Here is a 22,388-nt window from a genome sequence, read left to right as displayed (position 1 = left end):
TGGAACGTCGCGCAGCTGTGCTAAATATTAAGCTGGAAAAGTACTATAGCGATGATCATTAACATATGTTCCGGCTTACATGGCCAGAGTACGGGACTGCATTGTACTGGCATATCCATCATTATCCCATCAAATATTAACACCCTGTCCTCCATTTTTTGGGGGCAAATAATGGTGTACAGCAGCCAAGAGGTGGCGGAGGGAAGAAAAATGTTACTAACATGCCTAGCGAATTTCCCCAAATACATTATACTGTTTTTTATTAATTTGGCACAATACGCACCATTTTCATTAAGTTGGAAATTCACGTATCTTATGTTAGTATTGATCGATCATCCCCATTGACAAAAAAATAAAGTCAACATCAGCTGGCATCAGAGGAAACGCTGATCTCTGCCAATTAACCCCTTGAATGCTATGGTCAATGGGGACTGCACCATCTAAGAGGCTACAGAGGGAGGGAGCTACATCTGTCACCCCGCGACACGATTGTTGGGTACTGATGGGTTGCCATGGCAGCCAGGGGCCTATTAAAGGCCCCCAGACCTGCCATGGCTATTGCCTATTGGTTTATTACTGGCAAGCAATAATGCTTTATAGAGCATTCTAATACCGATCAAACAAATGAAAGAAACTTAAATAAAGTTTATATATATTAAAAAAAAAGGATTTTATTTAGCAAAAGAAGTAAAACATAAAAAAATAAATAAAAAACTTTGGGGGGTTGATGTATTAAGACGGCGCAAGCCTTTATAAAAAGCACTCTAGAGCAAGAAGCAAGAAATTTATTAAGAGGCACACGCTTCTTAATAAATTTGTTGGATCTTCGGCTGTCCGTGCGACACTAATCAGATTATGTTTCTGCTTTAATTTATACCAATTCCTGGCATGAATTATGGTAAATGCGTTGGGCTGTAGTGGCCGCGTTCCCATCCGCTAAGGTCTTTTTGAAAAGCGACGAGAGCAGAGAATGCCGTCTGCAACATTTCTATGTCTGGCATAGACATGTTAAAGGGTAACTAAACGTTCGACAAACTTCTGACTTGTCATAGTGACATGTCAGAAGTTTTGATTGGTGGGGGTCCGAGCACGGAGACCCCCACCAAATCGATAAAATGAAGCAGTCGGGGCGCTCGTGTCAGCATTCAGCCGCTTCGCTTCTGTTCGGCTTTTTACGGGAATCAATGTGTCGGAGTACGGGCTCAGTAGAAAGTCTATGAGCCCGAAATCCGATACATCGGCTTTCTGGAAAAAGCTGAATAGAAATTGAGAGGATGAACGCACACACGAGCGCCCCTGCTGCTTCGTTTTAGCGATTAGTGGGGGTCTCAGTGCATCGGATCCCCACCAATCAAAACTTCTGACATGTCACTATGACAAGTCAGAAGTTTGTCGAACGTTTAGTTACCCTTTAAATTCCCCAATACATATTAAGTATTGTCAATTGTACCAACCCATAGAATAAAATTAATGCATTATTCATGCTGCACAGTAAATGGCATACATTAAAAAAAATAAAATAAACTGTCAGAATTGCTGCTTCTTTTTCTAATTTTCCCACAAAAAAGTTAATAAAATTTAATTTATTAAGTTATATGTATCCAAAAATAAATTTTATTAACTTTTTTGTGGGAAAATTAGAAAAAGAAGCAGCAATTCTGACAGTTTATTTGTTTTTTTCGACAAACTTCTGACTTGTCATAGTGACATGTCAGAAGTTTTGATTGGTGGGGGTCCGATACACAGTTTATATGTCAAAATACAACTCGTCCCACAAAAAACAAACCCTCGTGCAGCTACATCAATGGAAGAAGAAAAAAGTTTTGGCTCTCGGAATGCGGCAATGCAAAAGCAAAGAAATTCCTACCGTCCTTAACGCGAAAATAGACCCCAGTCCTTTATTAAAAGATAATTTACCCAGAATATTTACAATTCTACCTGATTAATACCAGTCTGAGGTTCGGAATGGCTAGGCTTGGCTGCTGCCAACAGGCTATCCCCTTCCCTGCTGTGAGCACAGTGCCAACCCAGCTTTAAAGAGGCTCTGTCACCAGATTTTGCAACCCCTATCTGCTATTGCAGCAGATCGGCGCTGCAATGTAGATTACAGTAACGTTTTTATTTTTAAAAAACGAGCATTTTTGGCCAAGTTATGACCATTTTCGTATTTATGCAAATGAGGCTTGCAAAAGTACAACTGGGCGTGTTGAAAAGTAAAAGTACAACTGGGCGTGTATTATGTGCGTAGATCGGGGCGTTTTTACTTCTTTTACTAGCTGGGCGTTGTGTATAGAAGTGTCATCCACTTCTCTTCAGAACGCCCAGCTTCTGGCAGTGCAGATCTGTGACGTCACTCACAGGTCCTGCATCGTGTCGGCACCAGAGGCTACAGTTGATTCTGCAGCAGCATCAGCATTTGTAGGTAAGTAGCTACATCGACTTACCTGCAAACGCCGATGCTGCTGCAGAATCATCTGTAGCATCTGGTGCCGATGTGTCCTCGCTCGTCTGACACGATGCAGGACCTGTGAGTGACGTCACAGCGTGATCTCTTGAGAACACGCTGTGTGTCTGCACTGCCAGAAGCTGGGCGTTCTGAAGAGAAGTGGATGATACTTCTATACACAACGCCCAGCTAGTAAAAGTAGTAAACACACCCCGATGTACGCACATAATACACGCCCAGTTGTACTTTTACTTTTCAACACGCCCAGTTGTACTTTTGCAAGCCTCATTTGCATAAATACGAAAATGGTCATAACTTGGCCAAAAATGCTCGTTTTTTAAAAATAAAAACGTTACTGTAATCTCCATTGCAGCGCCGATCTGCTGCAATAGCAGATAGGGGCTGCAAAATCTGGTGACAGAGCCTCTTTAAGCAGAGCAATGGAATTATTGGAGACAGACTGGTTGCTGGGACTAAAATGTTTGTCTTGACATTCTTAAATTAGAGTTTTCCTAGCAACTGATATGCCTCAGATCACCCAGGGGCTAGGAGGCCCAGCACCACACATGCTACACTTTTTACTGCCATATTAATGACATTTTTGACAGTAATGGCACAACTCACCTGGGTAGTAAACCTTTTTGCCATCATTCTTGTAAACAACCAATGTAATAAATTCTCGATTTTGTGCAAAGTCATCCTATAAAGAATAAGCAAAGTACAACTAAGTACTGTTATTATATACGAACATGAGTGTCTGTTTTGGAAAACTTACACTATATAGAAGTTGTAATATCCAATTACTGTATAATGAAGAAGTCTTCTTGTATGTAACAGTGTGCCACTTAAGGAAAACATTCATGGCAGGCTTACTGTATATTCCCTCCATTACGGGGGCATTTTGTGAGGCAGGAATAGTTGCTAAATGTGTGTGTTCCACATAATACATATACATCCCCCATTTATTGCCTTCAATTTAACATCTTTACACATTTTAATACAGACCATTTATTAAATGTTATTTGAATTCCCTTTTAACAGGTTTTATTATAGGCGACATGTTAGCATTGCCTCACAGCTTATAGATAAGCAAATTTGTGAGTAAGAGAGGTTAGTGATTTTTCCTTTACAAAACCAGAATTCTGCCACTGGAGGCTAAAATACGGACCTGTGTTAAACATCCATCGTGTGACCTGGGGAGTCTCTGATTTGCAAATAGGAAACTGGTTGATTTTCCAAGTTTCGCTAATTTCTACTGACCAACAAATGTAATGAATTATACAAAACTGCAATGTAAGGTTCGATGTGTGCCGCCAAAACGAGCACCGATCAACAAAACGATCGTTGGTCCCCATACATTTCCATCATGTTGTCCGCACCTCTCCCTGTTTGCTGGTTCATCATCTGAGCATTGCCCTGATTACACATGGCAGTGATCGGGAATCAGTGTTCATATGAGCGCTCGTTTGCCCGATCATTGGCCTGTATAAAAAGGTCTTTACTAGAAAACCCATCTCTGCATTATTATCTGGTGTGTCTCAAAGTACAAAGTAATTAGTGACTTGGTCAATTACAGATTTCTCAAGCCTGAGTAAGTACAGTGCACCTTGTGCTGGGTAAATATTTACTCGCTCAGGGTTACAAAGGTGTGCCCGCATTGTCGCTCACTAATATGTGTCCTGACACAAATTGTGTAACTCACATTGTTTCTGCAATGGATTGTGGATTTATAAATCCGAAAAATATTGCAAAACAATACGGCTCTTCTAAGAGATTCCTCTTTATCTCAATCTTTATCATTAAAAAAGTGGTCAGGTAGAATATTTAACAATGAGCGTAAACTGTATAGAAAAAATATATATTACAGAACATTTAAGAGGTTTTCACATCAGACATTTAGGACATACCCACAGGATATGTCAAATGTCAGATAGATGCGGGTCCCACACCGATCTCTAGAACGGGACCCCCTAAACCCCATTCTACCGCTCTGTGTTGTGGCTGAAGCCTGTGATTTCTGACCACGAATTATGGAAACAGCGTCGCTCGCCGAGCTACACGGTTTCCGTAAGTCCCATAGAACTGAATGGTAGTTACGGAAACTGTGTAGCTCGCGTGCTGCGCTGCTTCCGTAACGCCCATTCACTACTATGGGAGTTACGGAAACAGCGTTCGAAATCACACGCTTCAGCCACAGCACAGAGCAGTAGAACAGGGTTTAAGGGCCCCCGTTCTAGAGATAGGTGCGGGTCCCAGAGGTGGGACCTGCACCTATCTGACATTTATGACATATCCTGGGGATATGTCATAAATGTCTCTGATGGTTGAAAACCCCTTTAATAGTATTATATTTCTGCAGAAATGTGACTGAGATACAATAACAATACAGTGTTCTACAAGTAAACCAACCTGCTCTGCAATGGTTATTACCAATGTGAAATTCCAATAAGGCAAACTTAAATTGTAAGCTACGTCCGTCCTCATAATTCTTATGAACAAAATGATAATCTAACAGCCGATTTCCCACTCGGCTTCCATACAAAAAAGCGGTCGTTTCAGGAGACCCCTTTAATGCCAGGAATGGATGACATTACATGTCAAACTGAAAAAGCATGTGATTAACAATGCAAACCTTATCTGTGATGTGTCTGCTTAGCAAAATCCACACTGCAGCTCCGCCCTTTGGACACTGAACATCAAGCCTGAACTGAGGATTGTTTGCGAGGCTATAAGCATCTTTCACGGGTCCCTGTTTTGCATCCCATGTGCTGTAAAATAAAATATTACAAATATCAAATGGTTTCATATCTCGAAATAGCAGTAGACCGTAGGGTGTATACAATATCACTAGTTCATTTCATGAATATTAAAGGGATTTTACACTTGACAAAAGGTTTGGACAGTGGTGAGCAATGAGAAAATCCCGACAGGGATATAGGATTAGGATTTTTCTATTTTAAGTAGACTTTGGCGTCAATCATTCTACCTGGGAAGACAATTGTGTGATGCCTTAAAGGGGTTGTCTCATGAAGACAACCCCCATCTATAGGTCTTTTAGGACATAGAGACATGTTTGAGAGGGATTCCCACGATGGACCCCTCTATGAGCCAGAATGCAGTGGTGTTAAAGGGGGTGTCCAGGGTTAAGAAAAACCATGTCTGCTTTTTTCCAAAAAGAGCTGCATACCTGAAGGGGCTGAGCTCCAATACCAGATACAACACATGGACAGGTTTGGCACTGTTTTTTTTTTAGAAGAAAGCAGCCATGTTTTTCTAATTCTGGACAACCCCTTTATCCTGTACAAAAAAAAGAGGGTTCACTGACATGTTTGAGAAAATAAAAATGTCCTCTTTGTAGACCACCAGCAGAATGAAAACCGGTTAATAGAACAATCTCTTCAGACATCGTTCTGCTCGTGTCTATTCGAGCTACTGATGATTTTTAAACAAAAAAATGGTGTCACTTTAGAAGAAATATAATCTGAATAAACAACGATTAGATTCATATTTTGTCTTACACTCTCTGATCTACATTCTAATTCCGTGTCTACAGATTCAGTATTTGCACTTCAGAAAACATTCAAGTATAAACTTGTGGCATCCCTAGATCATCGGCTGAAACGTAATGACTCGCACCGCTCATCTTCCATATCGCTGCCACAGCTGCATTCCAAATGAGCTGAAATCTGTGATATGGGGATTATTTTTAGGCCGGCAGGATTATTTTTAGGTCTACTGGAAACTACTCGGCAGTGCATATAATCGTGTTTACCATTAACTACATCTCTGCAGCGATTACTTTTTATTTTTACATTTTTTTTAATCTAAAATAGAGAATAGGCTATCAGGAACAGGCAGGATGAAGTTACAATTGGTGGCCTCCCTGGCTATTTAAATGTGTTTTTTTTTTTTTTAATGAAATGTATGTGTTGTGTGTTTTTAAACGTTTTTTAAATTGACATTGACTAAAAATATATTATTTAAATTATTATTTTTTGCACTTAGATGTGATCTGTATTAGGGTTATACTGTGTGTTAGAGGCACACAGGAGCCGCTGTCAGCCGAGCCATCGGTCCAGGTGACTGACAGATTCGACTTACATCGGTGCTATGCAGCTTCTGTGTATAGTGCATACATAGAAGCTGCAGCACAAAAAAAGTAAGAAACTTTTTGAATAAATGTAAATTTACAAAAAACATGGCCCCCAAACCATCTCTGACTGTGGAAACTTCACACTGAACCACAAGCAACTTGGATTGATGCCTCTCCACTCTTCCTCCAGACTCTGGGACCGAGATTTCCCAATGGAATGCAAAATTTACTTTCATCTGAAAACCACTGAGCAACAGTGTTGGTCCACTGTGTTATATCAAGTCTAGAGTCAACAAAGCCGTCTAGCAGGAAATTTTAGAGCGCTTCATGCTTCCCTCTGCTGACAAGCTTTATGGAGATGCTGATTTCATTTTCCAGCAGGACCTGGCACCTGCCCACACTGCCAAAAGTGCCAATACCTGGTTTAATAACCACAGTATCACTGTGATTGATTGGCCAGCAAACTCGCCTGCCCTAAACCCCATAGAGAATCTATGGGGTATTGTCAAGATGAAGATGAGAGACACCAGACCCAACAATGCAGACGAGCTGAAGTCCGAAATCAAAGCAACCTGGGCTTCCATAACACCTCAGCAGTGCCACAGGCTGATCACCTCCATGCCACGCTGCATCGATTCAGTAATTCATGCAAAAGAAGCCCCGACTAAGTATTGAGTGCATATAACGTACATACTTTTCAGTAGGCCAACTTTTCAGTATTAAAAATCATTTTTGAAATTGGGCTTATATAATATTCTCATTTTCTGAGACACTAAATTTTGGGTTTTCATTAACTGTTCGCCATAATCATCAACATTAAAAGAAAAAAATGCTGGAAATAGATCACTCTGTGTGTAATGAATCTATATAATATGTGCGTTTCACTTTTTGAATTGAATTACTGAAATAAATTAACTTTTTGATGATATTCTAATTCATTGGGAAGGACTAATATATTCAAGCAATAACAAAGTGACAATTTACCAAGAAGCTAATTTAAAGAGAACCTTTCACCTGCCTATACATATGAAGCGGAGTGCAGCATGTGATGGGCAGGGCTGCACAAACCCTGTCTCACTATAAAAAAAAAATCCTATCTTTCTCTGTTATTTAGATATTGGTACTGTTATATTTGGCACCCGATATTTTAATAACCCTCTGAAGTATAAATGGGGCGTGTAAATGGCAAGGGGGCATCTAACATTGCTGTGACACTGTCCAATCTGCTATGGACAGTGTTACAGAAAGAGCTGGTGAGAGAGGAGAGCGTGTGCGCACGCGCAGCTCCGCCGACACGACAAAACAGAAGAGGAGAAGAAGAAGGTGAATTCTTCTTCTGTTCCATGGCGGTAGTAGTATATTCGGCAGCGGCATCGGGCGCGCGCCAAACGCTCTCACTCTTCAGCTCTCCAAAGACAAGGACGACAAGACTGTGTGATCTCTCACGAGAAAATCAATGAACCTTGTTGACGGAGGATGTGACATACCTGTGAATGCATGTGGATTCTTTAAAAAGACTTGGATTCCAGCTCAAATAAATGACATCATAATACTGGCACAGGTCTTCCCATGTGATCCAGAAAATACCTTGGAGTATAAGAACATTTATTACAAATGTATCAGTTTCTAGTGACTTGACAGCTTATTTTCTAAACCTCTCTCTTCCTTTAAAATGTAGCTTGTGGAGTTTCTTCCCTGGAACCACAACCACTGCTTTAATTCAGCACACTCCCACTTGTATGACTGTATGGGGACCTCTGCTGGGCATTCTGTGTAATCAATTTGGAGTGCCTGCCTGGTAACAAATCTCCCTTCCTCCTACCAGTCATTAGGCAGATATCATCTTTAGGTCTCCTTCATACTGCATTTTATAATCTCCGTGTGACATATATACCGGGAAAAACTCCTGATGTGTATGCCAAACCGAGGCATCCGTGACTATAGACTATAGTGGTGTGTGTTTAACGGCTACATCATAACCTTTCATGACCCTTTTCAGGACGAATCTGTTAAAAAGATACCATTATAGTCTATGGGTGAAGGATGGCACTGTTAGGCATCCGTTTAACGTGTCCGCCACAAAAAAAATGGTATACCGGATGTATACCAGCCAACGGAGGTCAAAATAATTGGTTTTTTTTGGCCTCCATCGTTGTAATGGGAGCCTATGGGTATGTTTGACATATGCACCAGGAGCTTTCCCAACACATACAACAAACATATAGCTAAAACGCAGTGTCCAAGGGTCTTTATACCCAAATTATATTCCTACTTTATTTGTTCCTTATGAATGATTACTGGAGGAGGCCCAAAAAAAGATCAAATGAACAAAAAAAGATCAGATCCCTTTCAAAAAGAGATACCATAAAAATAATCACCAGAGACAACCCCATTTCTAATTTATATTGAAGCCGCCGCAGCTGAAGAGAAAGTATAATATTACATGGCCGCCATTAAGATAAATAAATTAAACAAATAAAATTCCTATAAGGTGTCTCTTCACCCTGGCACATATAGGGGAGGTCTGGAACGCCCATATGCCTTATATAAACAGAGGTAGTTTTCATCTGTCATGAATAAGAAGAATCCTTCATCCATGGAGCCACCGAAGCGCAGCACATGGAGCACGCATGACTATTGACGTTACCATTGTCAATTTTTTGGGCAGTCCGAGGGTCAAAGTTTAGGTATTTCTGTAGCTCAGGGGTCCAGCTTCTCTCATCCTTTTCACAAAAACGACCTTTCCACCGTAAATGGCTCCATGGATTTTTAAGCTGGAGAAAACGTAATGTCTGAAAAGTGATAAACAAATAAGATAAAACAACCTCTCTAAGTAGTGATAACTGATAACTTGTACTAAAATGTCGTACTACTTAAAGAAAACCTTCGGTTAAAACACAACTTTCCATCCCTGCGCCCCCCCCCCCCTGGACTTTTTTTTATGTATATTGTACGCTTTTCCCTGCAGTCTGATCAGACACCATCTGGAATTTTAGACTTCACCCTGCTTTATTTTCCTCTGTGCTATGCTATAACATTACGTAGACAGATGAGCCTCTTTCAGGGCAGCATAATATGGGTACAGGTCTGCTCTACTACTAGCGCAAATGGCACAAAAAGATATTGTGTAGTGCGTCTAATAGCAGCTGACCAATAATACAGTGGACTCATTGTAACGAGTCCATGCATTGATGAGAGAAGCGTTTCCCCCGATCCCCTGTCATGTGTACATGCAGATACACGGCAGCCTTCAGTCACTGCCATCATGGTGGCGGTGGGCGAGTCGGAGTGCGCTCCCCTCATGCATACATCAGACTCATAACTTGGAGTCCACTGTATTCTTTGTTAGCTGCTATTAGCTAGATGGCACAATATTTTTTGTGCCGTGTGGACAATTAGTAGAGCGTACCTTTAACCGTACTAGGCTGCCCTTACGCAGGGCAACATAGTATAATGACTTATGCGCTTTAAAAGCAAACATTTCTAGAGAACAAAGCTGCCACTAGAGGGCTCTTATTAACGTTACAAAAAAACGTGTGTATAGACGGATGACACATAAAAATACAGAACAAACTCAAACCTTGTATTCTCTAATGTCCAAGACGGCGTATGCATGTGTAGGTACCAAGCCCCATTTTTCACCCTCCTCTTCAGACATCATACCTGTAGCGGTGGTAATAAGTACATCACCTTTGTGAAATCTGAAAGGAATACACATATCTCTTAGGCCCCATGCACACGAACGTGCTTTTGCGGCCGCAATTCGCCCGAAAATCCATGGGAGAATTGCGGCCCCATTCATTTCTATGGGGCCATGCACACGACCGTACTTTTTACAGTCCGTGCATGGCCCAGGAGCCCGCACCGCAGAAAGAATGGACATGTCTTATTACGGCCGCCTTCTGCGGTCCGGGCTCATAGAAAATAATGGCCGCGGCCATGTGCATTGCCCGCGATTTGCATGCGGCTTGCGGCTGACAGTCCGCTGCCAGCCGACCTGAAAATCACGGCCGTGCACATGGCTACAGTCGTGTGCATGAGGCCTAAATAAAAGAAAAGTGAAACATATTAGGACTTTGTCAAATCACAGTGGGGCAGAAGAAACTTTTAATAAAAACATAGTTTCAATAGTCATTTCTGTACAAGTGAAAAATCTTAGTAGCAAGTTAGGCTCTCAGGCTGGGTTCACACCTGCGCTTGGCAGGAGCAGAACAAAGGAATAACCTGAAGCGCCGGTTCCGTTCAACAATAGATACCACCGGCAGCCAGCGGAACCCATTAACTTTAATGGATTCTGTCAGGTTGTCAGTGGTTTTACCGGAAACAATAGCGTAGCAGGCAGCACTATTGTTTCTAGTATATTGGACGGATCGGACACGCAGATGTGAACGAGGCCTTATTTCCACGACTTGTTTTTCCCAGCAGGAAGTATGTTTAGAACAGTATTGGAGCAAATTCTAAATGACAGTTATAGACGTAAATGTTCACCTACTGCCATACATCTGTTCATTCGTACATGACCCAAAAAGAGTACAGTAATACCACCATCTGAAAGCATCGGTAAACTTCCTAAACAATCATTTGATGATAAAAATAATTTTACCATTGGTATCTGTGAAGATCTGCATGGACACAGCGATGAGGGCGCCCCATAGCAAAGATTAAAACGGGGCCCCCTTCTGGTTAACAGCCCCATACCCTAACCACCTGGGACAGGAGGACTTCTTGGTGATTATTTGGCCTCCATCTCCCATCACGATCCTTCAGTTAATTCCCCCCACCATTATTTGCTACTAAGACCTGTAAAGAGAGGTTGTGATTCAGTCTAGCCGGGTCCCTTAGTACCCCAATGGTCTGTCACTATGGTACATACACCCTTGTGCACACTCCAAAAACATACTCTTAGGCTAAATTGTTTCCTATGAAACTGGCCATAGTGCAGTTTAAATCTATCGAGTAAAATTATTTTTAAGTTAAGAACCTCTTCAAGTAATTTACTATAACTTTAAAGTGTCGCTCTACTTTCAGATAAAACTGATGACTGCAAAAAAGTTTTTGGATCACAGCGTGCAGCACAAATAATCACACAAGTGTCAGAGGATGATGACATCACTGGAAAGGCCTATGAGACATATGGTAAATATTGGTTTGGCCCTATTATGACAGATGCTTTGCCTAGTCTGATGAAAAGTGTTCACAGTGTAAATCTCAGGTTTGTAAACCTCTATCCCACTGATATTATACGAAGTGGAACAGTGTGGACTATAGCAAAATCCAGCAAATAATCTGTAATGTTGTACAGCAGAAATAAGGATGAAGGGTGAGTCATTTACATGAATAACAGTATATCCTATTTATTTGAATAGGAGCAGAGCTGCAGAACTGCCGCTATACGGTGGTCAGAGCCTTCTGCTTCCGGCTCCGAACACTGTAGAACTCCCAATGCCGGAACAGCTGATCGGTGCAGGGTCGGGTGTCGGACCCCTACCCATCATATACTGATGATCTATCCTGTGGATGGGTCATCAGTATAAAAAAAAAACGGCCCACGACCAGAAAACCCCTTTAAATAACTCATATGTCCTTGGGCAGAAATGCCTTCAACAAAACAACGATCAGTTCCGCACATTGACCTTAAAGAATTCTGGTTCATCCCTCTTTGCAGCACGGTTGTGACTCATGCATACTGATGTGTCTATAGCTGAACAGCACAGGCCCAGTTATAACATATTGCTGGAATAAAGTCTGCACTATGACTTCGCATCTATACTCACACCTCATTACACTCCACCTAAAAGATCACACTTAAGGGGGCTCTGTACTTTGTCAATCTTGTCATTGAAAAAACAATCCTATCAAAGGGAATCATGTTACAGATCAGGAGATGCCGAGCACATTGATTTATAGTTTTGTGGGAAAAGTTTTGGTATAATTTGTAATTTATTGATCTAATCCTTTGCTCATTGTAAGCTTAGGAGTCCAGTGGGTGGTCCTACTCAGTCGTAGATAGTCTTCCCTGTATAAGTGTGCATACAGTGATAGCTGTCAATCACTGAGGACCGCCCACTGGACTCCTAAACTCACAATGAGCAGAGGTTTAGATTAATAAATTACAAGTTATAATAAATCTTTTCCCACAAAACAATACATCAACCTACTCCTCTCCTCCTGCGCTATAACTTGCTTCCTGCAGTTCAGACTGAATTTCCAACGTTACAGGTTCCCTTTAATTAAACCTTGCCATTTACACTTTATTTGGAGGCGTTACTCAAACTAAGACCTTGTGGATTGTGTTTCACTTACAAAAGCATATATTTTAATCTGTGGATACACTTTGTACATAGACTTGGATGTACTCGGCGTGCCCATATACTGGCTGCACAGACACGGATGTATAAAGTTAATAGGATCACAACTTTTGCCATGCACACAACTCCTGTAACTGAATGGTTCTTTTTCCAGTGAAGACAATTCATGTTGATTAATAAATGAATGGAAAATGAGAAATGTAGTTATTTGAGGGACCACAGCGGGACTATGAGGCAAGTAGAAGATATCTTTTGACATTATACCTTTGGTACAACATTCTAAAAGTGCTTTCTTTGTCAAAGACTTGATTGTCAGAGTGCATAGCAATCCTCTCCGGTATCCACCCAGTCAGCGCATGCAGGTCAATGTTCTGGAAGACAAGTATGGCACAGATGTTAATTCTCTTTCCTTCTGGGGTATTCCCAACTCAGCAATCATATTTAAACTGTTAGATATTGTCAATATATGTATTTTAGTAAATATATAAATTTTTCAAATCTGCACATATAAATTATTCTACAGCCAGGCTTCCCTTCATTGTTTGTAACCTGTTACTTATGGTTTCGACCACCGCCGTGTTTCAGCAGAGGTGGTCGCGCTTGCGCCGTGCTCTCTATTTTGCAGCGAGGATGGCCGGGGTCTCGGGAACGCGCATGCTAGAGCGTGCGCAGTAGCTCCTTGCCCGACCACCTCTCCGGAGTTCTATTCAAGTATATAGGACAGCCCCCAGGCATGCGCAGTAGCTCCTTGCCCGATCACCTCTCTGGAGTTCTATTCAAGTATATAGGACAGCCCACAGGCATGCGCAGTAGCCCTGGAGCCGTCCTGTACTCGGCACATGAGTGCAGGCCGGCCGAGTTAGCTGAGCCCTTTCAGGACTAGCTACGTAACATTGTTGGTTACATACTTATGCTACACAGCAGCATGGACTGTCCGCTGTCCGTGGTGTAAGCTGCACATAAATCCGCTGTATGAGGCAGCGTAATGCTCGGTCTCCGGTGCTCCTATCTGCCGTAAGGAAGCCAGCCCTGTATCAGTGCGGGCTTCTTTTACAGTGCTGAATTGCATTTAGCAGAAAGAAGCCAATAAAACAGGAACAGAGACACTGAAAATCATAACGCTTGTAATATTATAGTGTAGCAGCATCGGAAGCATGCACCAGCATTATGCCGGGACGTCAGGGGAGCGCTTTGTACCGCACACAAATGTGTTTGGGCCATGGAACAGGGAGCAGAGAAGCAGTATCAAATCATGAAAAATATAGGGTAGATTAGTCAAACAGAGGTAAGCGGTCAGTGGGAAAAAATAAATTAACACTTCAGATGGGAATAACCCTTTAACACTGAGAGAAGGGAGGGGGAAAGCATTGAGAGCCGACACAGCCAGGAGCAATTTGCTGCCGGATCTATGTCAGAAACCTCAGGATAACCAGCTAGGTGAGGGCGTTACACAGACTCTACAGCAGCAAAAAAGTAGGACATTTTTAAGACAATTTAGAAAGTTGCTTAATTTTCTATTTACAAATGAACAATAGGAAATGTCAGTGCAAAGGTGTCAATAACATTTCATTATGGACACAATAAACGAAGATGACATATAAATCAGAATTTGTTTTCTGTTCCCTCTCATTGTCCAGTGGGGGAAACGACCATATGACTTTTATAGATTAAAAACATCTTTTATGGATGAACAAACTGCACCACTGAAGCGGCTTTTTTCGAGTTGAATCTCACATTAATGCACCTGCAGTTTAGGGCTGAAAAAAATCCAACTCCAAGCAAAAATACAGGATCACACAGAGGTAGCATTAGTGCCATATTAAAATCCAAGAACTGGCAAGGATCCCTAATATGGTTGTGTGCATGAAGCCCTACTTTGAGGGCCATCTTTTGCTTGTACATTTTTTCCCAACCGGGCGATCATCAGTCTGGAACCCTTTAAGAAACTGTGCAGTCTTACGATTAGGTTTCACTATTCGGATTCATTAATGTTCTGTATATGTAAGGTAGCTATAAATATAAAACTTGTATTTTATGATAAGGGTAGCTATCAGATTTATCGAACGCTCTCCTAAAGATCATAAGACAGCACTTTTATCTTACCGAATTTGATCCTGGGAAGTCATAACCTCCCATCACTTTCATGTAGGCTTTTTCAATAAGAGACACCCATAATTCATTCTTATTGTTAGAATATGAGCACAATAACCCTCCGTTATGATCCACAGGCAGAAAATCATCTATGATCACCTGTAAAAATAAAGCAAATAGAAGAAATCCATGAAACAGTCACACAGCCTTTCCTCCTTGGACTACTGAAACATTTTCCCGAACAGATAGGTCTATGGGAAACAGTATCATTAGTATATATATTATGATAAAAATGATGAGTTACCTTTCTAGGTACGCCATTAATGTGCAGTTTCACCATATATTTCCCACATGGGTTGTATTCTGGTTCTCCTTTTTTGTTTTGTGGGTAGATGATGCTAAGCATAAAAGAAAATGCTGATACATTATCAGAAAACATGATTTAGAAGAAAAAAAAACCAGAAATAAGAAATAGTGCATCCCAACTTTCAGACCGATACAGCCAAGAGCATCAGAAGGAGGATCCACCTGGCTAAAGAGGTGATCGCACAAGGAGCCAATCACCCAACATTCACTCCAGGGGGCATGTATGCATCACATCATGTATGTAATAAATAATTGATTCTGCTTTTGCCACATAGTGTTTCGACCTGATCATCTTATACCAGTGATTACCAACCAGGGTTCAGCAAAACCCGGTTGTCCTTGGATTCTGATCTGGAGGTTGCTAGAGGACAGCAACAGCACAAGCTACGGTATTTATGTCCACTTATCTTTATGTTACAAATAGAAAGACTTGAAGAGTAACTACACTTTCAAGCTTATCATATGTCATAGATTGGAATGGTGGGGTTCCGGGGGCTAAAAAGGAAGGTGTAGAAGCTCTCAGCAGAGCGCTGTGCTCCTACGGCTGTAATCGGCGCTCCCTGTCAAGCTGAAGATGGCTCACGTAGAATGTCTAAGAGAGCCGTCTTCAGCCCGATGATGAGCGCCGATCACAGCTAAAGGAGCAAAGCGCTCTGCTGAGCGCCTCTACACCTTCATTTCAGCCCCCGGACCCCCACCGATCCAAACTTTTGATATGTCTTTATGACATTAGAACATATTTACAGCATCATTTTGATGCGCTTTCCAACCTTATGCAGCCCTCATAACTCTTCGAAGTGATAATATTTCATGAGTATGTTCACCACTAAGATTTTCTGAATTTATATATGGGATGATGGGATAAATCTGAGGGTTATTTCCCTATAAACTCTTATGATCTCCATGATCTTAAACCCCCCCAGACAATACACTTAATATCAGGATAGTTATGTATTCGCGGACACAGTAGTCGTCTCAGCATGACATACCTTGTAATAAGCTTCTTATTATAGCGTCTCTCGTAGGCAGCACTGATGGCGAGGGAAGCGACAAAAGAGCAATCGGACACTATTGTCTGGAGACAAAACATACAGACTTTCATCTCATAGTTCCCGCAAAGCAACTCAAACACAAATAAAAGTGCGTATATTCAGTAGATAGAGTTGGTTGCTAAAGTCAACATCAGTGTCTGATGCCAAGTGGCAACTTACCCAGAACAGTCTATGGCTGCCAATTTATTCAAAATGGGAAAAAAGAATAGCTAGTGCTGCAAATGGGCGACACCAGAGGACCCCTATCATGAAGGTATTGTTGTTGTTATTCCATATATTGACACACTTATCAGAATCAACGTACTGATTTCTTAAAAGTTTTTAGAAAACCTGCAGGCACTGTAGTTATTTTAATTATTAGGGTCAGTTCAAACAGACTTTTTTGGCACGGATTTCGATGCAGAAACCGCGTCGGCATCAGTGCCAGAAAACGGCCAAAATTGCCCCCCCCCCCCCTTGATTTCAATGGGAGACAAAAGGTGTTTTTTTTTTGCCCAGGCTGCGTTTTGGCAATCGCGGGAAAAATAAGCGGCATGTTCTTTCTTGCCACGGTTTCTGCCTCTGACCTCTCATTGAAATCAATAAAAGGCAGAAAAAACCTGCGGCGTTAGTTTTTGAGCGGTTTTTTTTTTCACCGCTTTTTGCCCAAGGGAATAAAAGCTGCAAAAAAAATAAAAAATAAAGCACAGGTAGAAGGTATTCGGAGTCAAATTTATTTCTGCCTGCAAAAAAATTCGGTGTGCACAAGGCCTTGGGAAATAAACCAAAAGCAGAAAAGAAAAAAAATACATTATTGCTGAACATTATCCTAGAAACTAAGGGGCATTTTTATTTTGCAGTATTTATATGGAGATTGCATTCATGAACCTATAAAACTAGAATGCGTTTCTATAAATTAACATAATCTTGACAATTTTCAACACAATTTAGATTGTAAGCTTTTATGGGCAGGAACCTCTCTTTTGTCTAATTGTGATGCTTTTTTATTATTTCTCATTTGTTTGTTACTTCTCCAATTGTAAATTGTTGCAGAATATGTTGGCGCTATATAAAAAAATTATTATTTTAATATCCTGTCTATTACTATGAAAGGAGGAGATAATAAAAGAGAAAAACTTGAAATCACCATGAGTTTATGACATGTTTTTTGTTTTTTCATCACTAGCACAATTGCAGGGGGAGTGGGGTGCTGCTCCATTTGAGAATGCGGAGAACTATGCTTATGAAGACTGACAAGTTGCCCGTTCATTCTAGTGAATAAAATAGAGTCTTGGTCTAGGTTTCGTGACTCCCGGTGAGATCTAAAGCTTGAACTAAAAAAAAATCTCCCACTTTTTAATGCTTTTTAACATACATTGGGGACTATATATTACAATATGTGCGGTCTTACCTGCTTAATGCTGAAACTGGACACCGTGTAGATCATGGTGGGGTTGTTTGTAAGCTCATCTGGCCTCACCCACTTGGAAAACATGGCTTTCTGCTTGGGAGACAATGCCAACTTGCCAAACTTATCTCTGAGGAGTAAAATATGTGGATGGTCATAAATATAACAATACCATGTGGTAATATAGTTTTTACAATTGATAAAATGTGTGAAATAAATAAACTTCACAAGGCTATGTTCACATCAAGTTATGTAAACACGTTCAGTGTATGCGCTAGGAAAGCTCCCGGCGGATACACCGAACGTAGCCATGGGCCCCCATTCACCCGACAAAGCCGAAAGTGTTAAGTGATATGCGCCGGAATAACTTATTTAAAAATGTTCACTGTATAGGAATGCTCAGCAGACTGCGCTTTTCTACAGTGGACCACCGCAAAAAAAAAAATCTTGTTTTTTTACCATTTGGCTACACTGTGGCATACGTCCAGGGTATACGTCGGGGAATATTCCTGACATATACCTCTGACGTATAACCCCAGCGTGATTTGAACAGAGCCTAACTAAAACGGTTTCAGAATGACGAGTACATTACATTTTCAAATACCATAATATGGAATTCTCAGTTAGAGGGGGGTCCCCTGTTCAGGACCATCATCTATTAGCCAGAGTAGAGAGCAGCTACAAAGAGTGTCTCTCATTCTGGAGGACCAACCATGTCCATGCATTACATGGACAGCCCATTAAAGGGGTTGTCCAGGAATACATTTTATTTCAATTTTAACTTAATGTGACATGTACAATTAACTTCCTAATATAATGTCGGTTTATATCTTGTGGCGTTACTTACTTCTAATGTGCGGTCACGTGACTGCACCCAGAGTAAATTATCCACTTTCTCTGACGTTCCGTGTCTTTGCTCAGCCAGCACTTCCGTCAACGGCACGTCATCAACTAGGTTTACAGGCAGTGGGACCAGAGGCGGAGCTCTGAAGGGCTCATGAAACATACGCCCGGCCCACTGCCTGTAAATGTAGTTGATGACGCGCCGTGTCTCTGCTCTCCCTGAAGTGCTGGCTGAGCAAAGACAGGGAATGTCGTCTCTGCTAGTACACACCCCCTCCTCCTCCTTCTCTCTCACTGCCTGCCCGTCTCTTCTCATCGCCAACACCCCCCCCCAGCGGCTGTAACCCCCTTTGATGGTATATAGTTATTACAGGGGTTATATAAATAAAGGGATGATGGGTTTATATACAGGAATGATGGGGTCATCATCCCTGTATATAACCCCCATCATCCCGGTGTAGGATGTTGGGGATAATACACAGATGATGGGGGTTATACACAGGGATGATGAGGTAATACACAGAGATGATGGGGGGTTATATACAGGGATGATGAGGTAATACACAGATGATGGTGAGGTAATACACAGGGATAATGAGGTAATACACAGGGATGATGGGGGTTATACACAGGGATGATGGGGGTTATACACAGGGATGATGAGGTTATACACAGGGATGATGGGGGTTATACACAGGGATGATGGGGGTTATACACAGGGATGATGGGGGTTATACACAGGGATGATGGGGGTTATACACAGGGATGATGGGGGTTATACACAGGGATGATGGGGGTTATACACAGGGATGATGGGGGTTATACACAGGGATGATGGGGGTTATACACAGGGATGATGGGGGTTATACACAGGGATGATGGGGGTTATACACAGGGATGATGGGGGTTATACACAGGGATGATGGGGGTTATACACAGGGATGATGGGGGTTATACACAGGGATGATGGGGGTTATACACAGGGATGATGGGGGTTATACACAGGGATGATGGGGGTTATACACAGGGATGATGGGGGTTATACACAGGGATGATGGGGGTTATACACAGGGATGATGGGCGTTATACACAGGGAAGATGGGGGTTATATACAGGGATGATGGGGTAATACGAAGGGATTATGGGGTTACATGCAGGTTGCATACAGGTAAGATGGAGTTATATCATTCCTGTGTATAACCCCCATCATCCCTGTTTATAACTCCATCATCCGTGTGTATAACACTAACATCCCTGTATATAACCTCCATCATCCCTGTATATAACTTCCGTCATCATCCCTGTATATAACACCCATCATCCTGTGTGATAATTACTGGGTGTGTGTGACAGTGCATGGAGATGGGTGACTATAATTAGAGCAGGCAATGATCCTGTGAACATAGAGGGGCGTGGCAATATGTAAATAGCTGAGATGCGGTGGAGGAAGGGGGGTGGAATGTAAGCTGTCTCCTCAGATGCAGTAGGGGGTTTTAGGGAAGGCAAACCAACGCTGAGGGACTCTTTTTAGAAAATATTTTTTCCCTGGCCAACCCCTTTAATTTCAATGAGAACTGTGTAATGCTTCATTTCCCCTGTGGTTGCGCTACAAAGAAATGAAAAACTTGCGGCAGGGTTCCCCCACAGATTATTATTGCGTAGAGTCCCATGTATCTGTACAAGATGTGCTGATGCTATTGTATATAAATAAAAGATAGTAAATTCAAAACAACGCATTTTGAGCATGTTTATTAGGCACCATGGATTTCTGGTGTATTTTTTTTAAATTAGGGTTATTTTTTTCTCACAATTGTATCCAATTAATGATCGGTAAGATTAATATGAAACATTGTTTGTACAATTATCTGTTCTCCTTTTAGTAAGGCATATATTGTGTATAAACCTGGATATATTAGTACTACCTCATATGTTGTACATAAAAGGTATAGTATATATAGTATTTCATTTAAGGCTATAAACACAACTTTTTTAATAATAAAAAACAAAAAGGTCAGTCAGTGTGATTAGTGCAACTTTCTTAATAGTTTTTATTAAAAATGTGTTTTTGAGATACAGCTGCTTTGTATCCTGTATACAGAGCCGTGGTGTTGTTCACTATGACCTGAATCAGTCAGGACTGACAGGCTCGGTGTCAGCGGGTCCTGCGTGTCTCTGACACGCAGGATCCACCTGTAATCCAGCACATCTAAATTATGAATTTAGATGTGACAGATAACAGGTGGATCCTGCGGACCCGCTGTCACTGAATCCGTCAGACACACAGACCTGACGGAAGCAGGATTTAGCGAAAGATACAGCTGCTGCGTATGGAGAATACAGAGCAGCTGTATCTCAAAAAGTAAAACTAATTCTTAATAAAAAGTATTTGCAAAGTTGCACAAAACATGCTGACTGACATTTTTATTTAAAAAAATAAAAAAAATTGCCTTTCAAACGTTTACATAGCTTTTAAATTCCAGAACATATTTAGATAAATGGAAAACCATTACATTAAATAGTCACCATCTCCGGTCATATCATATGCTACGTGTCACATTCCTACACACTGGCAAATTAATTTATGCAGCAACACCATTGCTTAATCCATTTACATACTAGACTTAAAAATAGCAGAGATATGTGAGAAGTCTCTTTCACCAAGACCAGAACTGTCTACATATTCAAAAAGATGTTGTTTTTGTACATACCAAATGTGTAGCACAACACTAAAGCGCCATCTAGTGGTAAAAAGAAAGTGTGCAGTTGCTTCATATTTAATCACACCAGTGTACTGTGGGTTCATGTGCTGCTTATATATAAATCTTATCCCATCATAGAATTGAAGAAAAAAAACATGTGGGAAAAGTTTTCTAGTATTTCCATGGCAAGATCCAATCCTGTTTTTGGAGCTAAATGTATGGCTCCTGCACAGACTTGATATATGCCTATGTGAATCAAGCCATATGGTTCCTATTCTGCTGAGCAACAGAATGAATAGAGCTGAGCGGCAGTACTGCCATACATAGAGACGAGCGATCATCCCTGGATAAATATTAAAGGGGTCGCTGTTTTGATGATGAGCAGGGATTCGAGTGGTCAGACTCCCACTGATCAAACATTGATGGTCTTCCTTAAAAATAGGTCATTACTGGTTTAGTGCTAGAAAACCCCATGCTGTGTGCATAACGCGTTGTTATATAGCGCAGTCGACTGCGCTATTGATTCCGTCGTTAAAACGGAAACCTGCCGGAATGGTGACGACCGGAAACCATTAGCGATGTTTCCGTCACCATTGAGATCAATGGTGACTGAAACGGAAGCTGTGCTTTCACTTTCACTTTCCGTTGCGGGGTTCACCCGACGGAAACCTCCGACGGAACCCCGGAACGGAAAGCCAACGGTGATGTGAACAGGCCCTTATCTAAAGGAGATAGAGAAACACATTGGTGTTACCCTACAAGATTTCACATTCTGCTTAAAAAACTTCTTTCCTACATACTTACGAGAACGGCATAGGGAAGGCAAATCGCTCCCGCAGGTCAACACTCATGAAAGGCACATATTCAATGCCGTTTATTTTTGAGGTCTTCCTGTAAAAAAAAAAGAAAACGGTCAGCATGGAATGTAAAGAAATGCGCTAGGACCTGTCACCAGCGTATAGTGACGTCAGTGTGAGAATGCAGCCTGCTAGGGGGCTAGGACCAAGCAAGTCATGGAGCCTGGTTAGGCCCTGCCTCTGGATCCCAGTAATCTGGCAGTCCACATACTAGTAGAGTTTGTGGACCGGCCGAGGTCAGCCATA

General features: G+C 41.5%; 1 protein-coding gene across 1 annotated transcript in view; it reads right to left on the bottom strand.

Annotated features, from left to right (window-relative positions):
• CAPN7 (calpain 7) overlaps positions 1–22,388 on the bottom strand; it is a 52,000-nt gene that overhangs the window by 10,476 nt on the left and 19,136 nt on the right. The window contains exons 6-16 of the mRNA XM_075827131.1: positions 22,090–22,176; positions 17,747–17,873; positions 16,294–16,379; positions 15,243–15,336; positions 14,951–15,097; positions 13,112–13,218; positions 10,120–10,240; positions 9,187–9,331; positions 8,027–8,126; positions 5,079–5,214; positions 3,071–3,146 (exon numbers count right to left, since the gene is read on the bottom strand). Of these exons, the coding sequence (XP_075683246.1) occupies positions 3,071–3,146; positions 5,079–5,214; positions 8,027–8,126; positions 9,187–9,331; positions 10,120–10,240; positions 13,112–13,218; positions 14,951–15,097; positions 15,243–15,336; positions 16,294–16,379; positions 17,747–17,873; positions 22,090–22,176 (1,226 nt within the window). The remainder of the gene's footprint in view (positions 1–3,070; positions 3,147–5,078; positions 5,215–8,026; positions 8,127–9,186; positions 9,332–10,119; positions 10,241–13,111; positions 13,219–14,950; positions 15,098–15,242; positions 15,337–16,293; positions 16,380–17,746; positions 17,874–22,089; positions 22,177–22,388) is intronic.

This window comes from Rhinoderma darwinii, chromosome 5 (assembly GCF_050947455.1).
Source record: "Rhinoderma darwinii isolate aRhiDar2 chromosome 5, aRhiDar2.hap1, whole genome shotgun sequence".
NCBI classification, from domain to species: domain Eukaryota; kingdom Metazoa; phylum Chordata; class Amphibia; order Anura; family Rhinodermatidae; genus Rhinoderma; species Rhinoderma darwinii.
The sequence above is the reverse complement of the archived record's forward strand: the minus strand, read 5'-3'. Positions and strand labels throughout refer to the sequence as shown.